The sequence below is a fragment of the Drosophila subpulchrella genome, chromosome 3R (assembly GCF_014743375.2).
Source record: "Drosophila subpulchrella strain 33 F10 #4 breed RU33 chromosome 3R, RU_Dsub_v1.1 Primary Assembly, whole genome shotgun sequence".
NCBI lineage: Eukaryota > Metazoa > Arthropoda > Insecta > Diptera > Drosophilidae > Drosophila > Drosophila subpulchrella.
Window position 1 is genome coordinate 9,543,051 of NC_050609.1, and position 27,754 is coordinate 9,570,804.

General features: G+C 40.5%; 3 protein-coding genes across 19 annotated transcripts; 1 reads left to right on the forward strand and 2 right to left on the reverse strand.

Annotated features, from left to right (window-relative positions):
- LOC119546047 (tropomyosin-2) lies at positions 1-27,074 on the reverse strand. Of its 17 annotated transcripts, none has more exons than XM_037852158.1 (10): positions 26,917-27,072; positions 23,668-23,820; positions 22,751-22,876; positions 12,861-12,994; positions 11,433-11,550; positions 8,610-8,680; positions 7,114-7,189; positions 6,294-6,356; positions 4,850-4,919; positions 1-394 (listed from the first exon to the last, which is right to left on the reverse strand). In XM_037852158.1, the coding sequence occupies exons 2-10, from the start codon at positions 23,779-23,781 to the stop codon at positions 309-311; spliced, it is 858 nt and encodes a 285-aa protein (XP_037708086.1). In that variant the 5' UTR covers positions 23,782-23,820; positions 26,917-27,072; the 3' UTR covers positions 1-308. The 17 variants fall into 17 exon arrangements, 15 of the variants coding, with proteins under 15 accessions (XP_037708086.1, XP_037708080.1, XP_037708072.1 ...); XM_037852152.1 differs by lacking the exons at positions 6,294-6,356; positions 8,610-8,680; positions 11,433-11,550 and adding exons at positions 6,893-6,955; positions 7,776-7,846; positions 12,563-12,680; XM_037852144.1 differs by lacking the exon at positions 6,294-6,356 and adding an exon at positions 6,893-6,955 and having other exon boundaries at positions 7-394; positions 26,917-27,071.
- Positions 689-1,961, reverse strand: LOC119546121 (tropomyosin-1, isoforms 33/34-like). The gene has a single exon (XM_037852218.1). The coding sequence runs from the start codon at positions 1,924-1,926 to the stop codon at positions 883-885; it is 1,044 nt and encodes a 347-aa protein (XP_037708146.1). The 5' UTR covers positions 1,927-1,961; the 3' UTR covers positions 689-882.
- Positions 17,353-17,718, forward strand: LOC119551383. Its single transcript, XM_037860710.1, has 3 exons — positions 17,353-17,372; positions 17,430-17,557; positions 17,627-17,718. The coding sequence occupies exons 1-3, from the start codon at positions 17,353-17,355 to the stop codon at positions 17,716-17,718; spliced, it is 240 nt and encodes a 79-aa protein (XP_037716638.1).
- Positions 27,075-27,754: the final 680 nt, after the last annotated feature.

The following is a 27,754-nucleotide window of genomic DNA, read 5'->3' on the forward strand; positions in this document are numbered from 1 at the left end:
TCAGGATTTATATTTTCAAGTTGATTGCTTTATTGCTTAGTTTGGATACAAATAATAAATAAAAACGTTTGAGTCAAACAAATACACAATTGTTTCGATGCTTCCTCTTATTGGTCCGCAGTCAAAATCAATCTACAAACTATTGAGCTACAAACACACACAAATCAAAAGTAAAGAGGCTACATAATACTACGAGTACAGTGCGCCTACGATTATGCTACAGTAAAAACAATCGAAAGGTGTGCCGGGCAAACAGAAGTGCGGATCGAATTTCAACTGAGGTCGAGGATCCGTCAAGGGCGGTTCGCTTATTCCTTGAGGATGAGCTCGACGAAGGCGGTGTCGAGATCGTCTCCAATGTCCTTGTAGCGCTCCTTCTCCAGGACCAGGTCGTCTGTTCAAGTTGGTGTTTGTGGAAAATCATAAAAGAACGCAAAAGTAAGGAACGAAATTAATAAAAATGCATAAGAAATCATTAAAATTACACTTAAGACCTGACACAAACTGAGACCTTCACACTTATAAACTTATAATCTCGACATAAACTGATGATAATTACCTCTTTTCGGGCAAAATAAATAAAAAAGCCAGCAGTTGAGTTCGCAAAATCGGCAAGGTTGTGCTAGCTGTTAATTTTAAATAAATAAAAAGGTAGCAAGAATAACGAAAAAAGTAAGCAGCACTTCGATTTTAGAATGCTTTTTTTGTTAACTGAATTTTTAATTCAATTTCGTTTTGAGTTTCTTTTTAAAATAAAATAAAATGGTTTTCAAAAACGTGCTCTAAACTAGGTTTTTTTAAAAGCAGGGCAGCAGTTGGTAGCAGTTGTGTTTTCTTTCGACGATGTGCAGCAGTTTCTCTCGGGGATTGGCTGAGCTGGGACTAGGCTGGTGGAGCCTCGCCTTCGGCAGCAGCGGGAGCCGCTTCGGCGGCTGGTGCTTCCGCTGGAGCAGCTTCGGCGGCTGGGGCTTCGGCAGCAGGAGCTGCTTCAGGCGGAGCAGGAGCAGCTTCACCCTCGGCAGCAGGAGGAGCCGCTGCGTCAGCAGGAGGGGCGGCACCTTCAGCAGGAGGAGCAGCTGCCTCGGCAGGAGGAGCAGCTGCCTCGGCAGGAGGAGCAGCACCTTCTGCCACAGGCGCAGCACCTTCCGCCGGAGGAGCAGCTCCCTCAGCCGCTGGAGGAGCAGCTCCCTCAACCGCCGGAGCAGCAGCTCCCTCAGCCGCCGGAGCAGCCTCTCCCTCAGCAGCTGGCACAGGCTCTGGCTCGGAGCCGGGTGGTGGTGGCTCGTAGTTCTTGACATAGGGCACCTCGGCACCCTCTGGGGGCAAATCGATCGAGTACTCGAATGGCGGCGGTGGTGGTGGCGGAGGAGTGGGCTCCTTGGGCGGCGTGGGTTCCTTTTCTGGTGCCTTTGGCTCTCCGGGCGCAGCCACCACTCCCTCTGCTCCGGGTTCGCCCGCGGCGGCAGCAGCTGCGGCCGCTTCCGCCTCGGCCGCTGCGGCTGCTTCTGCTGCTGCTCGTGCCTCCTCAATGGCGGCCAGCTCCTCGGGCGTGGGCGTGGGCAGCTTGGGCGTCGGCGGCTTGGGGTTGCGCGGATTCCAGAAGGGCTCCAGGCCCACAATCAGGTCCACGAAGGCCTCGTCCAGGCTGTCGCCAATCAGGCAATAGCGCTCTTTTTCAACGATTAGATCGTCTGGTTGTCGCGATCGGGATCGAGATCGGTATGCGAATATGTTTGTGAGAAAAGCAATACAAGCGATGGAGACGGGGGATATAGAGTATAGAGAGAGATAAAATAAAACGTGAAAAGGAAGTAGAGCGTAAATTAAAAATAAAACTTGAATAAGCTCAGGGCGGGGAGACAGCAGGAAGAGATGACGGGATGGAACAAGCGAAGGGTTCACAAATCCTAAACACCAAAATAACATTCTTATAAGACCAAAGAACACTTTTAAATTATATACGTTATAGCTTATTTACACTTTGGGATAGTTAAATATTATTTTGGAAGCTTAGGACTTGAAGAGTTAGTGAAAGGAAAACACTTTGGCCAGTTCTTGAACGCCGAGATCCGTCTAGAGATCCTGTGATCTATTTTCACTGCTTGCAATTGAACATTTTCAGGGTATCTATCTAAGCAGGTGGTGCCTCAGCGGCGGGAGCTGCTTCGGCAGGTGGTGCTGGTGGGGCTTCGCCCTCAGCTGGTGCAGGAGCAGCCTCAGCCGGTGGTGCTGGTGGTGCGGCGGCTGCTGCGTCTCCCTCTGCAGCGGGTGCTGGTGGAGCACCCTCCGCAGGAGCAGCTGCTGGGGCTCCTTCTGCTGCTGGTGGTGCTCCCTCTGCTGGTGGTGCTCCCTCCGCTGGTGGGGCTCCCTCTGCTGGTGGTGCTCCCTCTGCTGGTGGTGCTCCCTCCGCTGGTGGCGCTCCCTCCGCTGGTGGTGCTCCCTCCGCTGGTGGAGCTCCCTCTGCAGGCGCCTCTGGTGGAGGAGCGAAATCACCCGGCTCGGCGTTTCGCACGTATGGGACCTCGGCACCCTCTGGCGGCAGATCGATGGAGTACTCGAATGGTGGTGGCGGTGGTGGTGTGGGAATCCTGACAGGTTCGGCCGGGACCGCCTCGGCGGCTTCAGCCGGAGCTGCTCCAGGCTCGCCGGGAGCAGCGCCCTCCGCCGGCACACCGGCCTCGCCCTCCGCTGGAGCCTCTTCGCCTCGGGCAGCGGCCTCCTCGGCCCTAGCCTTCGCCTCGGCCTCGGCCAGGGCAGCGGCCTCCAGGGCGGCCTTCTCCTCCTCGGTCAGCTCCGGAGTGGGCGGCTTCGGGTAGCGCTCGTTGTAGAACGGCGGCATGCCCATCATCTCCACGAAGGTCCAGTCCAGCTGGTCGCCGACGAGGGCATAGTGCTCTATCTCTTTGATCATCTCGTCTGGCATGGCGGATGGGTGTGGTTTGGTGATTTGGTGGTGTGGTGTGGTTCAAGGGTTAGAAAGTCGGATTAGAGCAGATTCGAGAGAGAGAGAGAGGGAGCAGGGCGATAGAACCTCCAGTGGTGGCCAAATGTGGGTGGGACACACAGCAGACACACAGAGTCGGGTGGGTAAACACTATACGCTGGACGATCGATATCGAGATGGCATACGGGGGCATACGTTTTTCGAAAAATACTTTATTTGTGCAATTGCAGCAGCATGGTATGTATTGTATAGTATATGTATTGTATAGGTATATATTAAAGTATAAATAATTAATTTATGTAAATCGTAAATAGATCGAATTAGAATTTTTAATGCCATTTCTTGTTGCAGCATTCTTCTCATTTGGGTGTCACGGTGTGTGTATTCAGAATCAGAAGATTGGTTAGTGTATGGAAATTGGTTTTCGTTTTATTTTTTAAATAAAAGTGGTCTGTATCGGGCGAACCGGGTAACCGGGATCACCGGTTTGCAATTGGAATGAAGTGCACTAGCTAAATGTCTTTTGTTTTGGAATCTCTATCGAAAGAGTAGTAGTTCGTGTTGGTAGGCGTGGCGGCAACTTAAAAGTAGGCAAATATTACACAACGTTTTGCAAACACGACAATTTGTTTAAATAATGTATAAACAAGGTAAACATTAGCATATTATTAATACAGTTAAGCTGGCGACAAAATACAAAGTTTTAGCATAGAATTTACTCTTTAAATATAAATAACAGCGATTGTTTGTCTCTCTATTCAATACACGTAAACTAAAAAGAAGGCGGCAATGCGTGTTTTGTCCAAGTTGTCATCTCATCAAATACAAAAGTACAAGTATAATTTAAGGTTTTTAAAATAAAACAAAACAAGGTAGGGGGTAGCAAAAGCAAAAGTAAAATGTATAGTAAAATCAAGGGAATAATTATTAAATTTGATTTGATTCAACGAAAAATTGTATTGCAACAGTTATAGTAAAATGGCTCTAGCTGCCAGTCATCGAGAATATCGAAATGGATATCGAAAATTGTTTATCGTAAATTGGAATGCGCTTGCTACGAGAATGTTTTGCTTTAGTTTCTGCCCTTCCGTCTGCTTTTCATTGAGTTTATGTTTATGTTTAGAGTGTTTAACGCTATTTTTGATTTTTGATTAACTCTCCCGTTGCTTGGCGTTCGAAGATGGCTTTCGCATCCGCATGGAAGACACTTGGCGTCCTTGGATCTTGTCTCGTGTGGGTGGTGGGCGTGGCGTGTTGTGGGCGTGGGTGTGGAGATGTGTTCTCTAGTATTTAAATTATGGAAAGCGCCAGTTTTGTGTGCGTGGGTGTTTTGTTTGACGTCAAAGCAGGCAGTTTAGTTAATTTACATAAGCAAATTAGATGTTTACATGTTCTGTATGTCATGTAAGGTGGCCTCCATTTCCTCCTGCAGCAGTTTGTTCTTGCCCCGCACGTTGAGGAGGTCATCTGGGATTTTTATTCGTTTCGGTTTGTCATTTTTGGGGCAGGGCAGGTCATGCAACAAGTGGTTTAGCAAGCAGCGCAAGTTGTATTTTGTTAAGCACAATAACAACAACAACAAAATTATATATGAAAAGTAAACAATAAGAAAATGAAATTATAAAATATTGCATTAACAGATAATAAATTAAAATCGAGGTAGGTAATACATAAAGTTCACTAGATAACAATTGGTACTGGTTTTGGAATAAGGAAATTAATTTTGATCCTACTTAAAGTTCTATAAATCATAAATGCATAATAAACAACAATGAAACTTGAATGTTACTAGTTATCTTGTACTTTAATTTGAAATACTGCTACATAGATTTAAAAGTTGTAAACTTTTGAGCTATTTCTCCTACATTCTCAGTAAAATTTTCATAAAATCTTTGACGGACATACCTTCGAGCCTGTCGACTTCCTTCTGCAACTTCTGAACGGAACGTTCAGCGAACTCAGCACGAGCCTCAGCCTTTTGGTTGATTGGAGGAGGAAAAGAGGTAAAAATGGTAAGTTAGTAATATGTTTAGGATTCAGCAGAGAGAGTAAGCAACAAAAAGTGGCTACCACAGCAGGCAGTAGTTGAAGGAGAAACAGATGCATTCCTTCATCTCCTGCCAAACTGAAAAATTTAAATTCTGAACAGAAAAACTGGGAGATTTGCCAGTCTATTCAGAATTTAAATTCAACCAATATTTCACTAAGCCAAGAAGCTTCCCAAATATGCTACCAAAACCAGCAGAAAAACTTATTAAATAAAATGTGGCATGACAAATGAACATTAGTCAATAAACGATGACAAATGAAACTAAAGTACATATTAACCAAAACATTCAAATAAACAGCTTAGAGACTAATTCGGTTTTTATTCAACTAGAATGCTTACAAACTGCTGACGCTTGTGTATTTAGGGTTTTTAGACAAAACCTAAATCAGACAAATTAAATGTCATTAAGGGAATGATAAGAGCAACGATTACTGGTGGAGGCTACGCAGTCACTGCATAAGTTTGACAGAACAGAAAATGCTGTTAAGATCGTAATTCGACGGAATCTATAATCTCTACGCCCATTAATCTGCGGCGACTTACAGCTTCTACATTTAATTTGAACTGTATGAGCTCCTGTTCGTAATATTTTTGATTGACGCGTGCCTAGACGTCGGGGAGAATACAACAAATTATAAATCAATGGATCAATAGATCAATTTCATTTCGTACATTGGGTGGCAGAATTGTGTGTGCGTGTGTGTGTTGTTGCATGGATGTGAGTTTTTGAGGGATTTAAAAAAATATCTACCGAAATAAATATTTTTGATCGTCTACTTAGCGAGAATTAATTCTTTCGCCACTAATCAGGCAGTATAGCTTTAGGAGTGGTAAATTGTAATTGGAAATCATCATTGTTCTACTCGTTTTTCTCACTTGCAATCAATGCACAAATAGTTGTTTTCAATTTTGAACAAATGTACACACACACGTCTTATGCGAGAGATTGGTTCACAAATACTTGCCCATGATGTACACTCTATAAGGAAATCGATCTATTGATCTAAGACTCATAACTTGTGGTATTCCGCTTTCAATTGCTGTATTTTCACCAAGCGTTTTTCGTTTTCACATAAAAGAAAATATTAAATGTCGAATTGACGAATATGTACAGTAAATTTAAAATTGAGAATAACGATTTGTGCAATTCAATATTTTCTTTTTTGTTTAATTTTAGTGCTTAAACTAGATTAGCTAAGGAGAATTTTGATATTATCAGCGGATTAGCCAACACCACAGTTTTACCGAGAGAGAGACCACAGGTTATACTTATTATACAGTTCGACTCTGTCGTAATACCTCTTTCAGAGAATGATCCAATACTTTGATTTGCGTCTCAAAGGTTTCCTCTTTTTGTGTGGCCTACGGGCGGTTTTTGTTTGTTGGTGTTCAGTGTTGGCAAGCGATTGGGTTTATGTTATAAGCATTATCGAACATAAATTTATTAAGTATTCATGCAAGAACAAATCAGTTTGTATAGGTGGTAAACATCCAGCAGGTGCGCAAATTAGAATTGGGGGTATTGGCATTTTTTAGCGGCAACATTTAAACAAATAATATATATGAAAAAGAAAGAATAGAAAATATAAATTAGTAAAAATGGCAAAAAGGCATTTTGCTTGATCTGTAAAACAAATATCAATGTCGGTAGACATTTTTATGGAATTAGTACAAAATAACGAGGAAAGAATTTTCCTCTTTTGGAAGGGGCAATTGTCTCGAATACCCCTCCATTTTGGGTATTTAGTTAAACAAACAAAATGAGAAACAACAAAAGATAAGTATATATATTCGCTGGTTTGGACACTCGGTTGGCATGGATTGATCGAGCTGGGAAGCTCTCTTTGCTTTTGGGCCACTTTTTGGTGCCAGGTTTGGCTTATTCGTTTCGTATCTACCTCCTTTAGACGAGTGTTGAGGGTCTTGATCTGGTTCTTGTACTCCTCCTCACGTTGGTTGGCCTATATTTATCGTTGTTGTTTGTTCATTTCGTGGGGAGTTTTGGGATTTCGGGAATACGGGGAATTCAATTTAAATATTTATAATTTTTCAAAGAATTGTTTATAAAATATAGCTCTTATGGAGCTAAAAGTTATAATCATCCTATAGAGATACTGACCTTCTCCTCAGAGACTTCCAGGGACTTCAGGTTGTTGCCAACCACGCGCAGCTCCTCCTCAAGCTCCACGATTTTGCTGTTGGCACGCAGAGAAAATGATAGGGAAAACATGATAATTAAATAGTTGCCCAATAGAATTGCTGCTGGGTATGAAGAAGAATAGCAAAACTCATGCAATTGTTAAATATAAAGGTTTCTTTCAAGCGCAATTTAGGCCCGAGCAATACCAAAAAAAAAAAAAAAAAAACAAACGGTTGACCAACTCAAAGTTGACAACACTTTACTTTCGAAAAAGATCTTGTGACTGCTGCCAATGGAGGCGATGAGTTAAGTTGACTTGAGTTGAGTTGGCCAAGAGACGAGAAACCGTCAAATCATGATGCGAAGGTCTGGCAAATATTTTTGTAATAAAAACAATTGTTTTTCGTACGGCAACTCAAAAAGATTTCACTTTTTATGGTTCGTCCCGCGGCTCAAATCAAATTTACTTAGCTGTTTTTGGTTATTTATATCTATGGAAATTATAAATAAATATTTGGCTATCTCGGGCTCAAGTTGCGCACACAAAGAAACAAACGTGGATTATATTTAACCAAATGCAGTTAGTAGTAGACGAAAAGACAGCGAATGGAAGGCTGATGGGGGCTTGGCAGTGGACAAACCTTTCGCTGAGCTCGACCTTCTCCTCGGATCGCTCCAGATCCTGTTCCATGAGCACGAGTTTTCTGGCAACCTTTTGCGGCAGGGCGGTGGGCGTGGCATAGCGGGGGCGTGGCAAGGTGTTAGCATTGTGTTAAGTACACACATTGTTTTTTGGGGTTTTTGTTTTGGCATGGGTTATGGATGGCATAGAAAAAAGGTTTTCAAGATTAGTTTCGTGTCTGGCTAAAGCTGCGGATTGGCAAAAAATGTGAATACTGTGCTGGTTTCATTCATCATGATTCATGGCCACAGAGCAGTTGGGCTAAAAAGGTGAAAATTCTTCGTCAGGTTTCGTTCAACGATCTTGGGGAGCGGTTTATAAAGCGCATTGACCTGCAAAACTCCAGGTCATTGCAGCTTTATTTCCCACCTCAAGCAGGGGTCACCGCGCTTTGCCCCAGAACCCTGGGGTTTTATTCCCAGCTGAGAGACTGAGAGAACTTTTCACCTCTTTGCTTGTTTTAAGCTGCTCTATGTTTGTGCTTCTGTTTGATCTAAACTATTAAAGAACATGCTTTAATCATACACAACATTAGTTGGTTTATCTAGGATATTCACATTTTTAACCAAACATTATAAACATATAGGCAAAAGCTAGCTAGCTAGAAAAACAAGAACAAAATCAAAATTTAAACTCAACAGGGGAAATGCAAAAAGTATATTTTTTCGGGGGTTTTAATGAGGTTAGGTTGCTTTGCGGCAGTTTCAACATTGTTTTTGTTTAATATTAGGCACAACAGACGGGCTGCGAACAATTCGAACAATATAGATGTAAATTTGGACTTATAACGTACTTTTCACCCTGCTCGGCACGCTCTTCGGCACGTTCCAAATCAGCTTCAACCATGGCCAATTTACGGGCAACCTTTTCTCATACAATATTACATATCGATTCATTGATTGATTGTTGATTGATTGATATAATACAAGGAACGTCGGGTATACAGGAGAACATATAGAAAATGTATTAAATTTCATGGTTTTTTTTTACAAAGATTTTGAGTTTAGTGAAATAACATAAAAAGCGTTAGGTGAAGTTTTTCATTAGATTTTAATGAGTTTTTAAATGTTTTTATGGTCTTGTGTGGTGCCTTAGCATATTTTAGTAATAACAAAACAATTTGTGTAGTTTATTGTTATTTTCTTGTTTTCAGTTTTGTCATCCCGTAAAACTTGTGCTTATCGCGTGGGTCTTTAATGTCTTCCTTATCCATACTCTTCTTTGTTGTACTCAAGCTATAGCATAAAATTAGTTTTGGAGCTATTTTAATATTTGTAACTTTCGAATTTGTTGTACATTTCCTTTTGGGCTAACCATAAAATCTTGATAAAACTAAATAAGATATGGTAATAATTATATCACGTTTAATTAACTATGGTCTTTAAAATCAAAACGGAAACCTACGGAAATTAAGATCATAAAGATGTTAGCAATTCCATATTGAAACATTTATAGGAACTATCCACCGATTGTTAATTTCCTATTATCTCATTTGTATAAACTTTAGTGTTTATTCGGAAACCAGTTATAATGAGACGATTTGACCAACAATTTTTTAAGCATTGTGGAAATTGCTTTAACCCATGTTGGGTTTAGGCCTATTGATTTTTATTGCCGTGCTAACCAAAATTATGTCTAGTTTCCTCTTTGGTGTATGATAATACCATATAGTCTGCTTAAATGATCCCAATGAATCATAAAAGTCAATGCACCAAGCGTGGCCAGGTGACGAAAATGTCGTCAGATCTTTTAAGTGGAAACGATAACGAATGCAGATGGAAGTACGTATATGATCCACGCACATTTCTTGCCCCTGACTCACGGCACTTTCCATCGACCTACGTCCGAGGGTCAAGTGATCCCCTTTCGCTTGATTCATCATCGATCGTTTTGGCAACCGAGTTTTTAGGCGCTTATGTCATGGCCCACTGTTTGCGAAATCTACTCGAATCCAGTCAGTATTCCATTCAGGGAGCGGCCCTCTTATCGGTGCCAGCAGTTAAACAAACTCTTTTTCCCAGTTATGGGTTCCATTTTGAATTCTCATGCCTTCGTGCTTTTCACACTATCGATGCCTTTGCCTTAGGTTTTTGCAAAAAGATAAGGCAGCAAAGGCAAAAAACAATACTGAAGAAAGAAGGCTTATCTGCCAATGCAGTTTATCAGTTGGTTTATTTCTTCGATCTGATTGACGTGCAAAACACGTTGGCATTCAGGCCCTCGCTGGATTGGGTGAGGCAAAATGTACTAATATGGGGAAAAGCTGAAGATCTTGTACCTCCCACCTAGGCAAGACATTTCCAATTTTATTTGTAGGTTCTGATAGGCTGTCCATCCATCAAAAAGGAAAGCCCTAGTTCCCATCTTTGCAATACGCCATTATAATCGATTGGCCATGTCCTATTAACTTGTTAACACTTCTTCTATTAAAAACTATTCAATCATCGAAGATAATAAGACTTTCTATTAAATAACACCTGAAATATAAACCATTTCCTACGAATCTCCAACTAAAAATGTACAACAATAAGAAGTAACCAAATATTATCTGCTCCCTCTTTCATTGGTCAATAATATCAAATTAGTTTTATGCTGCAATTATATATATTTGTATTTATATATTTTGTTTGTATATAATATGTTATATAAACATTAATTTGCAAAAATATTAATCCAAAATTAGACATTTCCTTGGGTTAATTATAAATTTAAGGTGTGTGGCTCTATGCATTATAACGTGAGTATAAATTACATTTTCTTTACAAAATACGTAAATCGAATGGAAATAAACAAAAAAGTCAAGAAACTAACCCAATTACACTTTAGTTTAGACAATCAATTCAGTGGCGATATGCTTTTCAAGCTGTTTCCCATGGAAGAGCATTGAGTACAATTAGTAGAGTACTTGTGGACATCGTATAGACCGCTTAACATTTACATTACATAATGATATTGGTATTTTACAAATTAAGACACGCAGGAGGAAAAGCTTCGGCCTTAACTAGGGCCGTCTCCAATTTCTGGGGGGATTTGTTCAGAAGTTACAATCGAAATTTCATTGGATTTGATTTACATTGTATGTACATCGCGACTAATACATCATTACTATCATCATCATCATCGTCTATACACGTATATATATTGCATATTGTCAGGCGGGCGGGCGGTGCATGATCTAGGTCTAGATCTAAGCTATAGCTGCCCTCAAGCATCATTCGTAATCATCGTGGTAAGCACAAGTTTTGCATCAACACTCTGGCTGATTCCTGTGCCAAGTTTTGGGTGCATTCATATCACCCTCAATCAATCATTTCATTTCAATTCGATTCAATTCCGATATACGCTTGACAAAGGAACCAGATCAGGTGTCGTTATTGGGATTATTGTTGTGTTCGTGGCTTGTGGAGGACAAGGTGGAAGTATCTTCACCAACAGCAGCAGATGCAATAGTTCTGGATGCGTTATTGTTGTTGGTGCCACCAATAGCGCTGGCATTACATAACTCTGATTTACTGATATCGTTATTGATATTGATATTGGTATTGATATTGTTACTGTTACTGTTGTTGTTATTGTTGCTTAGCTTAATAGAAGACAAATTGGTTTTTAGCTGCACCTCATCGTATTTCTTGTCAGCCTCCTCAGCAAGGAAACGCGCTTCCTTCAGCTGATTCTCAAGAGCGTCCATGCGTTCTTCATCGGCAAGGGCGCGGTTCTCAAGAATCTTGCGAGCACTATACGGATATAGTGTGTATATATAGAGTTGCGACGACGACCATGCCCATGGAAGACAGTGACCAAGTGGTTAGCGATGATTTTTGCCGTTCCCCAGTGGAATTGCAGTTGGTACAGCCGAAAAGAAGGTATTGTGTGATTCATTCGACGTCATCGTCCACATCGTTGTTGGGTGTTCAGTGTGGTGGTTGTTGTTGTTGTTGTTGCAATTGTTATGACAAACAGATGTTTTACACAAACATTCACATTTAGAGATACATTTTTGGTATGTGAATATTGAAGTTTGATTGTAGTTGTCGTGGTTGTTGTTGTAAAAAGAGACAGAAATTTGTTGTTGCCAGTTGAGTTAACAATTCGGATTTTTTCTACTTAATTAACAAGTATTTTACAGTGGGTGGGGTGAGACTAGGGGAGACAGGGGGAGACTATGGGTTAAGCAAGAGGCTTAAATAATGTTTGGCTTCCTCGAAAACGAAATTGATATGCAATGAATTTAATAGCTGTTCTTTAAGCCAGCTCGAGCCAAACACTCTTTAAGCTTCGTCTCATTACAAACATTGGGGTATCGATCTATTTCTAGATAATTGTTTAACAGCCATTTGACTAATAGACTACCATAAGCTTATGTAGGACATGCCTTCGTATACATCATTTTACAATATTTTTACAAGAATGTGGAGTATTCATGGTGTTCCAGTTCCAGCGGCGGGTCGACATCTTTGAACTGGGCAAACTAAATGCTGTTTACAGAAAGTCTTACAAACTAACTTAGGTACATCATCATTATAAAAGTGACCATTATTATAGCGACAATTATATCGTCGTTGTTGCAGTTGTTGGTTAAGTAGAGATTAGAAAATAGAGAGCGCAGATAGAGAGAAAGACCCAAAACCTAATTAGTAACGCAAATGTTGACCAAGTGAACCTAACCTCAAGGAGCAGAACCTAATAACCCTAGTGCCCTAGCACGGAGACCAATTTCCGCGAATAAATGTTGTATGTTGACTATACCTCTTCGTATTTCTTATCAGCTTCTTCTGCAATTAATTTTGCTTGTGCTAATTGGTTCTCCAAGAGAGCTACTTTGTCATCTTCCATATTTGTGCGATTCTCAAGCGCTTTTCGTATCCTGAATTTGTCGCAGCAATGCGAAACGATATTTAGATACGATTAAAGATATATATGGTAAATCGAACTTAAATATTTCTCTGTAAACTTAAAGAGTATTTTACATAGTGGGGTACAATGGGGGTATATATTGATTGGGTGGTAATGGGGCATGGACATGGGGTGGAAAGGTGGTACTAACCGTTCGCTCTCATCGGCGGCCTGAGAGGCTTCCGACAGCTTGGCTGTGGCGGAGCCCAGACGCTCCTCAGAGCGCTCCAAGTCTTCTTCGAGCAACTGGATGCGACGGTTCAGAGCGGCAACCTCGGACTCGGCCTATAAGACAAACGTTCGATGGTCGAAAGAACCAGATGTAGCATATCCATCATTCGCTAGAACTTAACGCTAGAGACTTAGGATTTAATTTATTTCTTAAGCAACTAGACTTAATGGTTTTTAGGCAAGAAATACACATAAATATTTGCTACTTTTGGTTTGGTAAATATCTTATCTAATTTTAGCTAGCTTTGGTTTGGGAAACATGACTGCTATAATGAAACTCTCCTACTTCTGCATTTGCGCTCTCTTAAAACCCCCCATTTCAGAATACTTAAATTTGTAAACCTAATTTGTTCCCTACAAAGTCGACCGTTGGTTCCATTTTCTTCTGTGGCTTCCACCTGTAAAGAAAACTTCCTTTTTCCACCTCGTTGTTGTTGCTGTTGCTGTTGCTGTCGAAGCAAGGTCAAACAAACCCCCCAAGCGCCCTAAAACAGGCAACAGAATGTTTGCGTGCTATTTTGGCCAAGTGCAATCGATGCTAGCCATCAAAGTTAAACAAAAGTTCATCAACACCACTACCTGATATGGCAATTAGATCCAAAAAAGAAGCCAATACAAGGTTCATGGTCCATGACGTCATCGACTTAGTTTAATCGAGAGTTTTCCCACCATCAAGAAGCATATACCCATTAAAGAACGGAAAATATTCAATGCTTTATGACCTTATAGAGGCCCCTGAACGTTAAACGATGAAAAGCGAAAACAACGAGCGAAGCACACGCCCAAAAATGGTGAAAAAAGTATATAAAATTAAAGTCGATTCAAAGTTTGAATCGAAAACGGCTGAAAAGCAATTGGACAAGGCAGTCCGGTGCCAGTTCCAAGTTCCATGTCCATGTCCAAGCCAAAACCATGTCCAATGACTGATATGGTGCCGGGCATAGAGATGGAGATGGATATAGAGCTACTGATATGTACATGGGAATGACTAACTGAGCAATTGAAACACTGACAAACTGAACAACTGACCAAGTGACGACGCTTAGAACCAAATGGACGATGTGAGTGCGGGTCGTAAAAGTATCGTGTGATTATGAATTGGAACCAACCGTGTGGCTTACGTCATCGTACGAAATACACACACAAACACACACACGTTGAGCGATAAAAAGCATTTCGAATTGGGGGAGCAGGCACAGGCAGCGCAGCTTTCCAAACACGAAAGTCACACAACAAAACCGCCGATGAAGCCCAAGAGCCAGCAACAACGAAAAATGCCAAAAAATCAAATGAAAACTGAAGGGAAAGAACGAAGTTTTTATACTCTTGCAAATAAAAAAGTGACTTGCAAAATATATAAATCATTATAAAACATTTAGAAATAAGTATTTCTAATGTCTCTGGTATTTATCTCTATAAACAACCAAGTTATAATGGTGCGTTTCGCTTGTTGCTATGGCACCTATATAAAATGAGCTCCCATCAATTAGATATATGATGGTATACCCTTTCCCAGGGTATTCCCAAGTAAATCCAAAACATCGAAGAGCAAAGCAAAGAAGTTGAAGAGTGGATTCCAGTTGGGTTTCGTTTTGTAGCGGGAGTTTCTGGTCGCCTCCCTCTATCCAACTCTTTTTTTTCTCGAACTCATTAACAAAACGTATTGAAGATTAAACGCTTTATTAACTGGCCACCAAACGGGGGGCGAGTGGGTAAGGGGAAAATCAGCGGGCAAAGAAAAGCGGCGACAGAACACGTTTCAGTTTTAAAGAGAGTGGAGATGATGGCCGAGTGTGGCCCCCAATTGTTGTGGAATGTATGAAAAATGACCGGCAAAATGCAGAAAAAAATAAGATCGAAATGCCAAAAGAAACTCTCCATAAAATCCAATGCAAAACTGTGTGGCCGAGAAATGGTACCAAAAATTGTTGACGGCTTAGTCACACACACCTTGAAATTTACGTGTTTTTCGTTTCGTTTTTCCTTGTCTTTTTTTTTGTTTTATTGCCCTGGCAACCGAAAAAAATAAACAGCAACAAAAAGAAAGACTTATTGGAGCGGTACACGTAGGGCGTGTTTTCATTGTGATGATGCATTTTTAATTATGAACCGAAAAATAAGCCATGAAAATGTAAAACACTGTTTTAAAGACGATGCTGATGCTCTCAAGCATAAAATATTTTTTCTAAAAATATTCCGATGGGTTAAGGGGTAGGGGGAGGGGAAGGGTGGAGCGATGGCGTCATATTCTGTAATCTCCGAATTACGAAACTGGCAAGAGGCAAAGCACACAAATCAAAACCAATTTGTCACAATGCGCGCATTGAAATTATCAACGTTCAATTGCACGAGGGGAAAATGAAGGAAAACGAGGGAAAAGGGGGAAAATAGCTGAGTAGAGTGACATTGAAAGCATTGTATAGAAATACTGAATAAAGCAAATTATGTTTTGTTTTAGTTTTTTTCCGTTTTTTAGAGGGAAGCGGAACGTCAATCACTTGCTAAGAGCGTGGAAAAAAATCAAATAGGGAGTAAAATCTGGCTTTAGAATCTTTTCAAATTCGAAATCGATTTGAATTTAAAACGGAAAAAATACAGTGGAACTCGCTCAAGACGAACTAAATTTTAATATAATAATATGTTTATTTACTGATAGATTTGTAGGGTTAAATTTAACCGAAAGCCTTTAAAAAGATAAGTTAGGGAGTTCCGGCTGTCTATAAAAATCTTCTCCCTCAGCAATGACGTCATATACACACACACACACAAAGGAGCCCTCGCTCTGAATTGTTTAATTAGAATTGAATTAGGAACATGGCAGTGCCAACGGGCAAAAGCTGGAAAGGAATTAAGAGAATTAAACCACTTATTGATGGCCATGGCGTAAAAATCATAATTAATCGAATTTAGAACACCGCTAGCTCTAAACGATGTGGCTTCTTCTTTGCCGGACTTAAAGCCGGTTTTTTGTCGCTGAGAAAGCAGAAAGCTAGAAAAGACCAAGACCAACCGAATCGCTCAATTTACAAAAGATTTCTTTCTCCTTTTTGGCCTTATGTAAATGCGGTGGTGTGTGTGTGTGATTGCGTGTGTATGTTTTATGCTAATGCTTGAGTGTGTGCCGTCAAGCGGGAGAGATAACACACACAATTCGAAAGGTGAATGAATTCGGTCAGCGATAAGAACAGTTAGCCGAAAAAAGTTATGGGGGGACCGGAAGCACCCTGTATCTGAACCCGAAAATTCGTTCATCACGAAAAGAACAACAGCAAGACTGGAAAAACCACCAAAGAGTAAAAACAACAGCTAAGAGAGAAAGAGAGTAGGAAGAGAGAGCGACCGTTAAAACACTTGCAGGTTGTCCCGCTCCCACACACGCACACAAGAGGCCACTTATAGCGCTGGCAGAGAGAGAGGGGGCGAAAGAAATGCTGGACTGGAACTGGACTATCTTTTTTCCCTTCATTTAGGTAGGATTTATGCAAAATTCACAAGACAGGTCACGCAGTCGTTTGTTGCCCAAACCAAAGGGTAGCAAATTTAGCTGGGATACTAGTGGCGGGGCTTACTTCTTCGCGGCGCACCACCTCCAGTTGCAGCCGCTTGTGGAACTCCTCGCACTCGTCTTTGTACTTCTCCATCTCCTCTTTGGTCTGGCGCATCTTCTTCTTTAGCACGTCCAAGAGAGTGCCTTGTGGAATGCTGGTCGTCATTTTTGTGGTTTTTTTTTAATCTTCTTCTTGGCGAAGGTTGTGGGTGTTTTCTTTGATTTACTGGCAAAGTGTTTTGGGCACTTGAGCTCGTTTTCTTCTTTTTTTTGAACTGAAGAAGCACTCTGCAGACCAAATTTAATTTACAATTTGGAACTTCGAAGAACGGAACATACACACACTCACGAAAACGAAAGAGCTCGGGACGCACACACACACTCGCAGACAGTGAACCACCGGTTTTTCTTTTGCTTCAACTGCTTTTTCCCTGGCTTGGATTCGAATTCTAAAGGGCAGTGTTTGGTGGCAAAACTGGCAGGCGAACTTCGGAAACAGAATGGGCTGCGTTTAAATATTGAATATTGCTATTTGGTGGCAAAAAACACACACGGAGAGAGAGACAACGACGACGCGACTGCGACGAGTACGTAACTGGAAATGAATCCACCGAATCGCCAGTCGAAGCGGCGGTGGTGGTTTGTGCGAGCGGGACAACCAGAGGCTTGGCCTTCCAGTCTGTCTGCCTCGCCTAAAACGGTGCGCCAGTGTGTGTGTGTGTGTGCGGCTGGAAAACCTGTTAAAAGCCGCTAAAATTCTGTCCATGTCGACATTGTTGTTGTTTTGGCATTAATTAGTGAAGAAATATTTCGGATTTTTGTCATTTCCAGGCAAATAATATTATGCAAAAATCGGACATGTAAAATGGTTGAAGAGAGAGATGAGTAAGCAGGTAAGGTGGCTTGCAGGTGTGCGTGCGTGTGTGTGCCAACGCAACGAAGCCCACGCCCCCACCGCCGCCCCCCGCCCACTCATTCCACTAATTGCTTCCACTACGGAAAACGGAAAACACAATGCCGGCGCTTTATCACGCTTATCAGCAAACGACGTAAGCGCAACGTAATGACTAATCGGGATGTTAACCGCTTTTTTTTTTCTAAACGCTCAACAACCACCTGTAGCTCTTAATATTTCCCACTTTTCGACTTTTTGACTTTCGATGGCGATGGCGTAATTGTTTTGATAGTGCAAACAATGAGCGCTTTTCCATTTTTAGCCCGACGACATTGAAGAGAAATTAAAAGTAAATAAAAGGGGAAGGTCGCCGAGTATCGCCGTTTAATAATTAATTTGTTGGCCAATTTTGGCAAATCGAGCTTGGCCCGCACGCCGCATAGTTTATGCTTTGGCCAAATATGGCCGGGTTTTCCTTTTAGTTTTTCAAACCGTGTTGCCTTTTTCAGCGCACCGAGAATTGAGCGAAAAAATTGAAAAACAAAAAAAAAAGCACTAATACCATTTAGCGGTCTTATCGGACGCTCTCTTTCTGCCACCCGCACAGCAGCGGGCGAAAGAGAGGGAGAGCAACAGGTGGCCGGCGAGTACCGTTAGGCATTCCAGCAATTGCGTAACTAATTAAACAATTGCCTGCAATTAAGTAAACATATTTGCCCAAATTAATGGAATACTTTACAGGGGGGAGGGGAAAAGATTTACCAAAAAAAAATCTCATGGTATAAAAATATTTTAACGAACTATAACTCATAAGCAAAAAACTTTTAAACACTATTAACCAAATCGATTTTAGGCCATCTCTCGAGTGAAAGGTGAGAAATATAAGTGGTATAAGCCAAGTGGGTCAAGATTTACAACAGCTAACCGAATGAAAACACGAGGGCCGAAGAAAGACCCTGAGGGCCAGCCAAGGGTTAAGTCACTACTAGAAATTCGCGAAAAGACGAAGACGACGACGTAATCGCTTTGCAATGCGAAAAGAAGCAGCAACAAATTGGAGCAATTGCCAAAGAACCTAACCAAACTTTGGAGTCCCCTTTAGCAGAACGACAACAACAACAGCGAGGTGGCTTCTTCGCTTGGTAAAGAATATGCAAAAGGTTTAGAAAGGTGATTAGTTATGTGAAAGAAATTACGACCGACTCCAAGACTCAACCACTAATTACCCGCTTGAGCTGTGTGTTCATGATGTTGTGCAGCTCGTTCCGGATGATGTTGAACTTCATCATGGTGTCCGAACTGAAGATGGATCTGCCAAAGGCCAGTCCCGGATAGTCAGCGCAGCGTCCCTTGTTCCGCCGCGCCTCCCGCTCGGCCACAATCTCGGCCGCCTCGCTGGTGCACCGCAGCTTGGACCACTCCGCCGCCTGGTTCTCGTCGTCATCGGCCAGGGCGATGCCCTCGTCAATGGCCCCGCCACTGAGGTCGGTGGCCAGGCTGTCGCTGCTCATCTCCATGGCACTGGACCGCTTGCTGCGCTCCTTTTTGCCAGAAGACTTCTTTTTCTTTTCGGACTTCTCAGATTTCTCGGATCTCTCGGACTTTTCACCCTTCTCCCGCTTCTTTTTCTTGCTTTTGGCGGAGGTGGTTGTGGCTGCTGCAGGAGTGGCTCCTTCTGCCAAAGGAACAGCCATCGGTTGGCTGGCACCTTCATCCTGGACACTGCTCTCGTCCGTGGGCGTGGGACTGTTGCTGCCCAGGGAATTGGTCACCGATTCGCTGAGCGGCAGACTTAAGGTGCTCCTGCTGGGGGGCAGCACTGCCTCCTCCGGCTGCTGTGTTTGCTCTGCTTCCTCTGGTTGCGTCTCTCCCCTGAGATTGGAGAGGGCGCTCTTGGAGTCGCCGCGATAGAGGGCGGCCAGAATCTCCTGGACATTGGGCACATTGGGACGGCGTGTGCCGGCGAAGCGCGGATGATGCTGGTGGCCACGGCGCTTCAGCGAGGCGGGAACCAGGCTCGTGTTGCTGGCCGTGTGGCTGCCAGTGCCACTGGTGCTGGAGTCGTCGTGGTGCTCCATGTCCGAGTCGCTCCAGAAATCGCTGGCTGGCGAGGAACTCCTGCTCCTTGTGCGGAGGCTCTCGAACCGTTCGTACAGCTGGGCTAGATACAGTTCGGCCTCCTCATCGCAGTAGTAGAGCAGGTCGTCCAGCAGGTTCAGCTGCTCCTCGATGGAACACCAGCGGGATGAGAGGCCCGAAGATTCTGAATCTGCTCGCTTGTTGCTCCTCCTGGCGATGACTCCGCGTTGCTTTCTGGGCAGCGGCTGCTTGGTCTTCTCCCTGCCTGGCTTATCGCTTTTTAACAATTGTTTCGACCGCTGTTTCGGTTTGGCAACTGTTTTGCTGCCAGTCGGCGACTGCACTTGTGTTTTTTCTGAAATGTTAAAATTTGTTTTTCTTCGATTGGCTGCTTTTGCAAAACGGGGCCACGCTTTCCTAATTTTGGTATTTTTGGTTATATTTACAAACTGCTCTTTGTTGTTACTCGTATTTACGAAATCCAATTATTTACTTTAGTTTTTGTGTAATTTGTGGCCAAAATTGCTACGTGAATTTTTTTTTTACTGGAACCAGCTGTTGCTGGATTGGGCGGTGTGACCAGTCTGCAGTATACCAAAAATACCAACTTTGGCTGGAAGGGCTGGCAACGGTGCAACGGGAAATCTGGAAATGGCAACCGTTTCAAACCTTTCCAGCTGCGTTGCCAACTACACCACCATTTTCTTTTGTGCGGATGTAGTGTTGTAGCAGGCAATCTGAATTTCGCAGTGGGAAATTTGTAAATTGTTTACGCTTTTGCTGCTGCGGCTGCTTGTCCTGACCCCCGCTGGTCAGCAGATGGCGATGTGCTCGCTTGATTTGATGGGCCAACGATTGCCGGCGCGCCGCGTTGCCAACGAATTTGATTTTCGGGCCTTGCTTAACGGTTATGCTGCTGCCGGTTATGTTGCCGGTTAACGGTAACGCTGTTGCTGGCGCGACTTTTGTTGCATTTTTTTGAATTTGTTTTTGTGCTTGTTGTTGTTGTTGCGGCTTTTGCTTAACCGCCACTGTTGTTGTTGCCGTGGGTTGTGGTTTATTGTTGTATCTCACTTTTTGCCATTCATATGCATTATTAACTTTTGCAGTTCCTATCTTTAATGTTTTCTCGTACATATTAATTATGAGCAATGCTTGTTGTTGTTTTTGTTGTTTCTGTGTGATTTGGTGCGTGTTGTTTTATAGTTTGTTGTTGTTTTTGGTTTACTTGCGGCTTTCAAACAGCTGGGCTCATTGTACCGTTAGTTTGGCTATTTTTATTGATGATTTAATGCAAATCTTTCTGCGAATTTTCATTAGCGCGTGAAAATTGCCGAAAGAGAAGAGAATTTCCGCCACACAGGTTTTTATGTAATTAAAAAGAAAATCGCTAGAATTTCATTTAAATCGTCTTTAAATGAAAGTAGTGATTTCTGTTGCAAGTTAATCGAACCGAACGGAATTTAATTTAATTTATGAGCGTGTAATTTGGTTGGTAATTAATTGAATTAATTTAGTTTTTCTTTGGTGGATTTATGAGCGGGCGGCTGCTGCTGGCTTTTCTGCTGCTTTTTCCTCGGCCCCTCGTTGTGTTGTGTTTGTGTTGTACTTGAATTTTGGGGCCATGCGCTCACCGTTAGATGGGCATGGGGAAACTCTCTCTCTCTCCTGCCCTCTCTCACTCGCTCTATGTCTCTGCGTGTGGCAGGCGTGCGAGTGAGTCAGCAATATGGATCTGCATAGGATCCAATGCGGATCCCCACCCACTCAAAGTGGAAGAGAGAAAGAGAGAGCGAGAGGGAGAGCCAGAGCGAGTATCTTACCAAACACATACATAATTTCCACTCTTCCGCAGTTTTTTTTCCCCAATAAAAGAGAATTTTCAGCCTTTGATTCATTTAATTGCTTATCTCTTTTTGCCTTTTATTCATTCTTTTCGAGTTATTAGTCAGCCGCATCCGTTTGTCATATTTATTTTAGAGTCAACATTGTCTGATTGCCTGATAAGCAATTACTTTGAGGGCCCAGCCGTAGCGATAAGTTTTCAAGTTTTCCAAGCATTTTTACCTGCTCAGACTTTTTTGAATCGCTGCCAAATGTCCTTGAAATACTTTCCCAAAATGTGGCAATCAAAAGACGAATCGCAATTCGAATTCTTTTTGGAAACACTGAGGCCCACAGCGAAAAATGTTCTAGATTCAAAGCTAATTCAGAGGAATAGAGAGTACGTTTACGTGTTCCTTTTTTTTTTGCGAGAACATTTTCTTTTTGGCAAGCAACAGAGTGCGTTATTTGATATCTTGCGTTTGGCTATTTTCAACGAATTTAAAAATAGCGCCTCTCTGCCAGGCGTTGCCAACAGCAAACACAGAAAACAAGAGAGAGAGAGAGAGAAATAGAGTGGGTGTGCTACGTGTCAATTGCTGAATGTTTTGTTTGAAATTCAAAAAGAATTTATGATGTTTTTTGTAATTTCAAAAAAACACTCTATATTAATGTTTCCCCCAAACAATTTCTCCGGTTTCAAGCAGCCATGAAATTGGCGTTAAATTGCCGCTGCCCCAAAAAAACCACCGGCTGTCACCAAGTCGCTTCTGAAATGCCTGTTATAAATTTATGTGTATTTCTTGCCTTGAATGCATTTCAAAATATTGAGTAGAAGCATTAAAAATATACGTATTTTTCTTAAGAACTAAAATGGCTTATGGTAAATATGAGGAAATCGTTTGGGATTCTAGACTTCTGACAAATGGCGGACTACATTTTCAAATGATTAATAGATTTTTTACTTCTGTTTCAAACACTTTGATAAGTGACTTGACTAATTATGTTTTTTTTTTGGTTTTTTCTATATATGTTTCAATATTTGTCAATTTTAATTTTGAGCTGTCAGAAGAAAAGCACATTCATGGGGAATGTTTGGTGTAAAAAACTCAAAAATGAGATACCACACACTTATACATTTTAAGAAATACAAAAAAATTTGAAATCTTTATAATATTACGTCATTGCTATAAATAAAAAAAATGTGAAAAAAATGCAAAAAAAAAAAAAAGTTGAACATTATAACATAACATTTTATTGAATTTGTAGAAAATAAAACATTCCTTATTGAAATGGAATTACAATTGTTATGTTAATTAGTGTTTTTTAAACTTTAAGAAAAAAACTTGATTTTTAAGAAATTACTAAGATTTAATTTTTAAAATTCTTTCAAAGGGGTGACTATTTTTTAATGCTAGCTTAAAACCTAATCTACAATACTTAATATTTATAGATCGGGACTTACGTTCTGCAGAGCCTTGTTCTTCTCCTCCAGCTTGCCGGTGACCAGGGTCAGGGCTTCCTGGGTCTGATCGAGCTCGTTCTCAACGGTCTGGATCTTCTTCTGCAGCTGGCGAGCCTCCTCCTCGGCCTACGGATTCAAATAGACGAAAATGTTATTCAAAACCAAGCCACTACACGGGAATCGCATGTGTTAACAAGATTTATGGTGTTGTGTGAAAGCCGGCAATTATGCTTTTTGTTACAATAAGTGTTTTTCAATGCTCAGTTGGTTGCACAGAAGAAAATTTGTTTATTTGGCAACTGATGTATGAAAATCAAAAATTTTATTTACTATTTTTGACTTTATATTTTAATCTTAATATAATATAAATTGAAATTTTATGGACATGATTAAAAATTAATGGCCATATGACATTGCTTAAATTTCGAATAACTGGATTTATTAAAAAAAGTATGGCAACCTATACACTCAAAAAAGTAACTGTTAAAAATTTTTACATAAATTAGAAAAATTATTTACTGCTTAAAAAATTGGTTTTTAATTATGGTAATTTTACAAAGTGATACGATGTTTTTATAATCTAAAAAATATCAATGTAGTAGCATTAAATAAGTAAATTCATATGTTTTTAAAGATTATAAAATACCAATGCAGTAGCATTTAATAAGTAAATTTATATTTTTTTAAGGATTATCATGACTTCTATTAATAGATCCAGTTACTCGAAGTTAATGTGTCATACAGCCAAAAATATGTGAGCTTGTTTCCGAATGAATTGTAAGTTTTGGATATTATGATCAGTTTCGGTTGGGTTTATGGTATTTTAAAAAATTCAAAAAAGGTCTAAACAATTTCTTATTTTTTTCTGTGTACGAGGGGAAAAGGAAATGGGGTGGCTGACTCCGGATTGGACTCACCTTCTCGGCGCGGGTGTTGGCATCGCGTGCCTCCTGCTCGCAGACGAGAGCGCGCTCCAGAGCTCCGTCCTTGTCGACTTTCATCGCTTGCATCTTCTTCTTGATGGCATCCATGTCTGTTTTGTTTTGCTACTCAGCTGCACTCGAAAGAAACTGCAATTGAAACGGAGATGGAGATACAGATTGGTATCGAGTTGTAGTTGGCAATTAGCAAATTTATGCGATAACCATCAATCGCAATGGAAAAACAAAACAAGGTTTATGCGAAAGTGAAACTCTCTGGAAATATAATTTGCATTTTACAATAGTTTCAGTCATTCCAAATTGATTGGCAAGCCCAACTTCATAGGTATATCTATTTCCAATCCGAAGCTCATCTTTAAAAAAATTGATTTTTAATGGTAAGCTCTAACGATTTAAGTCAAGGATTTCTTATAAATAGAATTATTATTTTAGAAAGTAAATGCCGCCTTATCTTCCTGCTATCAGTAAAATATACAGAATGTTCTCTACATATCAAGATAATCATCGAGTGATTTCGAATAATGGCTATAGCCATATTTGGACGAAAGGTGGCAAAGCCAATAAATTATTCGGCCTGGCCAAAAACCGAACCACTCAAGGCCCCCTCTCGAAGCCAGACTCATTGTTCAGGCTCATCCAACTGATAAATTGAGAATTTAATATTTCGCCGGCGTCTCTTCACGACTTTTATTGCCCGATTCTTTCTCGGGCGTTTGCTTTTTCGAGAGTGTTTTCTCATCTCACAGTAAATCATTTAAATGAGAATACCTGACTAGGTAATGCACGTTTCTGTTTCGGATTCCTGACTTCATTTTCTGGGGGTGACTTCTTTACCGAAAAAGTGTGCTTAGGTATGCCGATCACATCGGATCACTTGGTATTGTAGAACCATGCGAAGCTGGGCCAAGGAACTGGGGAATTTCTTAAATAGAGAGTTCAGTCACCAGGCGAAAATTGTGTCAGTAGATTGGGGTAAAGAGAATCTGGGCCAAGAGATCGGTAGGTATATTTATTGATAATTTTAAGGGTTTAACAAGTGGGAAAATATTTGAGATTAATTCAAAAATATTTGAGATTTATTGAATACCAAATACCAATTTGAGAATGATAGAAAAATATTTGAGTTTTATTGAATGTCAAAGAGTGTTTCCCTGTATTTAATTGTAGTGTCCTTATTTTTTTTTAATTTAATATAACCTTAAATACTTTCAAATACTTCACTGAACATCTATGTACTTATACTTTAACGAAACTACTGATTTTTTCTCTAAATTCGTTTATCATCTTTTAATTAAGAACCCCACTATGAATCATCTACCCATCTGCTGTGCCCTATTTTTCCCCCTTTCCCAAGACGATCCAGACTTCTGACTCAATGCTAACGCAGCTGGAGGGTTTGGCCCCTCCTTAAGACCCTTTCCCACTGCTCCCCGCCCCCTACCAACACCAAAACCCACTTGACCAACATTTGTCATGGCTCGAATCGAATGCAACCGCCGGCTAATTGACTCGAGTTTCGCCTCGTGAAATTTTAATTCTTTATTACGGCTCATCGCTGTCATGTGCTGTTCTCCCGCCTTAAACATGCATTTATTTTTAAAAACTCTGTTTACATTCCTGAGCCTGATCCGGAGAAAAGCAGTGGCAATGCAAAACAACGACCAATCGAAAATTCAAAAGTTGAATTTTAATGAAATCGCAATCGAGGCAAATTTTTTGTTCGCTGAAACATATATAAATATATCTGCATGTGTATGGGCTATAAGTCGATTGAGGTGACACATTGAGTTATGTTTGCGTTGATTCAGCACAAAAATTCGCATGACATCTTATAACTTTCGGCAATGACATACATATAATCCAAGTATGGGCCTATACCAAAGAATGAAATGTAAATCCTTGTGTTAATAATTGTTATTATTAGTTTGGAATTTTTTCCTGGCCTTTAAAGCAAAACAATAACATATCAGCTTTCATCAAGATAACAAGTCTAGACAATCCAAACATTTCTATCCTACGCACATTTATTAACTCGCACTCCGGAATTGGTATCTGACCCTCTAATATGTAATTTTCCACAGGAAATTTCCAAATTATCCAATGGAAAATTCAGATTTTCGTTATACAGAATACAGAAATATCTATTAATAGAACCCAATATACACACGTTTGTTTAAATGGGTCTAACGCATATAGATTCTTTAGCTAAATGCCTTGGGCAATAGTCGAAGCTTTCTGCTCTCTATTTCAGTGTTTTATCTCTCTAGCCTAGCACACACAGAAAGTATCTAAAAATAGGACAACTGAGGCATCTGTTGAATATCTTGCCTCCCCACGGATATTACTTAATACTAAATAGAGAAGTGCCGAGCGAAGGGAGCTTTCTGGGAAATTCTTGGTGGATTTCGCCTACGTTCGCTGCAGATCCATTTGGCATCTGAGGCCAGCGGTCGTGTATCGGATTTCACAGATACAAAATAAATGCTCGTGGTTCCAAGTTATATGTGGTGGGAATATAAAAAAAAGTTGGGTGTTCTAAAAATATGTTACCACTAACACTAGGTTTAGTTTGAGAAAACATTAGTTCTTAAAAGAATCTGCGAACGGAACCACTATAACAGAAATCTTTAAATGTCTTTATTATCATTATAATCTTTATCTTATCATTCTTTTCTTATAAAGCAGTTCTTGAAATGGAAAAAGGGGAAAAGAATTTGGAAGAAAGTATGGAATTGCAAAGACCTTATTCTTCCCATTTAAATTCTTCACCAATGCTTTTAGAATTGAAGATCATCCTAACTGCCCACTGACAATGTTTATAGATCTCATGAAATGCGTTTAGCAGAAACCCTATATAGCGACTTGCGGTTAGCAGACAAACTTGACAAGGTCTCGAGAATAGTTATTCTTAGTTCTCCTCAAACTGCAAAGGTGCTTAACCTCTATTTGGGTTTTTTATTCTGACTGAAAGTATTTGTAATATTCTAAAATACTTGCGGATGGTTTAAAGTTTAGAATTGCACGGCACTTTGGTTGATTTCAAGTTGGATTTGCAGAAACTTTTGGTTATATAATTGTATTTTTCATTTGATTGGATCCTTTTTTTCAAATTAAAATTGAATTACTTTTAATCACTCAACAGGTTTATAGTTTAAAAATTCGTTGATATATTTTATATTATTTTTTTTGATAATTAACGTTAACGTATTCCTTTTTTTTACTTACAAAACTTTTATTCGGAGTTATCCGCGACTTGAACGGATTGTGATGTTCAACTGAAAATATTTATTCAATATGTTGACGTTCGATGCTCGCCGCTTGGTCGATTTCGAGCGGTCTGCGCTGGTGTGTGTCCGTGTGAGCCGCCGCACGATTGCGCCGGTGTGGGTGAGTATCTGTGTGCGCGTGCTCACGCTTTTCGGCCAAAAGTGAGGCGAAGTGTTGTTGCTGCTTGCGTTTATTTTGGAACTGCACTGCACTTGGCTCTCAATTTACGCCCAGAGAATCGGTAAATTGTGCGATTATATTATACGTGAGCTTATACACTGCGCGAAAAGGCCTGAACTTTACATTTTATTTAGTTGACAGTTTATTTAGCAAAGAAAACACTAACAACCAGTTCCCTTCTTCAATTAGGAATGCATCTTATTTATAAATTAGAATGCCAAAAGTTTTTGGATAAATATATTAATAGGTTGATGGAAATATGAAATATCTAGATAGTATACATTGTGTTACAAATTATTCCAATATTTTATGAGAATTTAAATCCAGTTTGGTAATTAGAAATTTAGATACAATATAACAATACAAGTCCATTGTATACATTTTTATTCATCATTGAGTAGTGCCATTCTTTTGTACATCTTTTTATAGGAAGGTCATAAGTTTTTCTTATAAAAATATTTATATTGAAACACGAAAAAACATACCTACCAATATAAATACATTAAAATGAAATACAAGTTTTTACAGTACAATTTGTATTTGCGAATATGAAAATAAGATCTGATTAAACTTTGGAATAAACTTATTTATTGTTAAAACGGTAGCTTATAAAAAT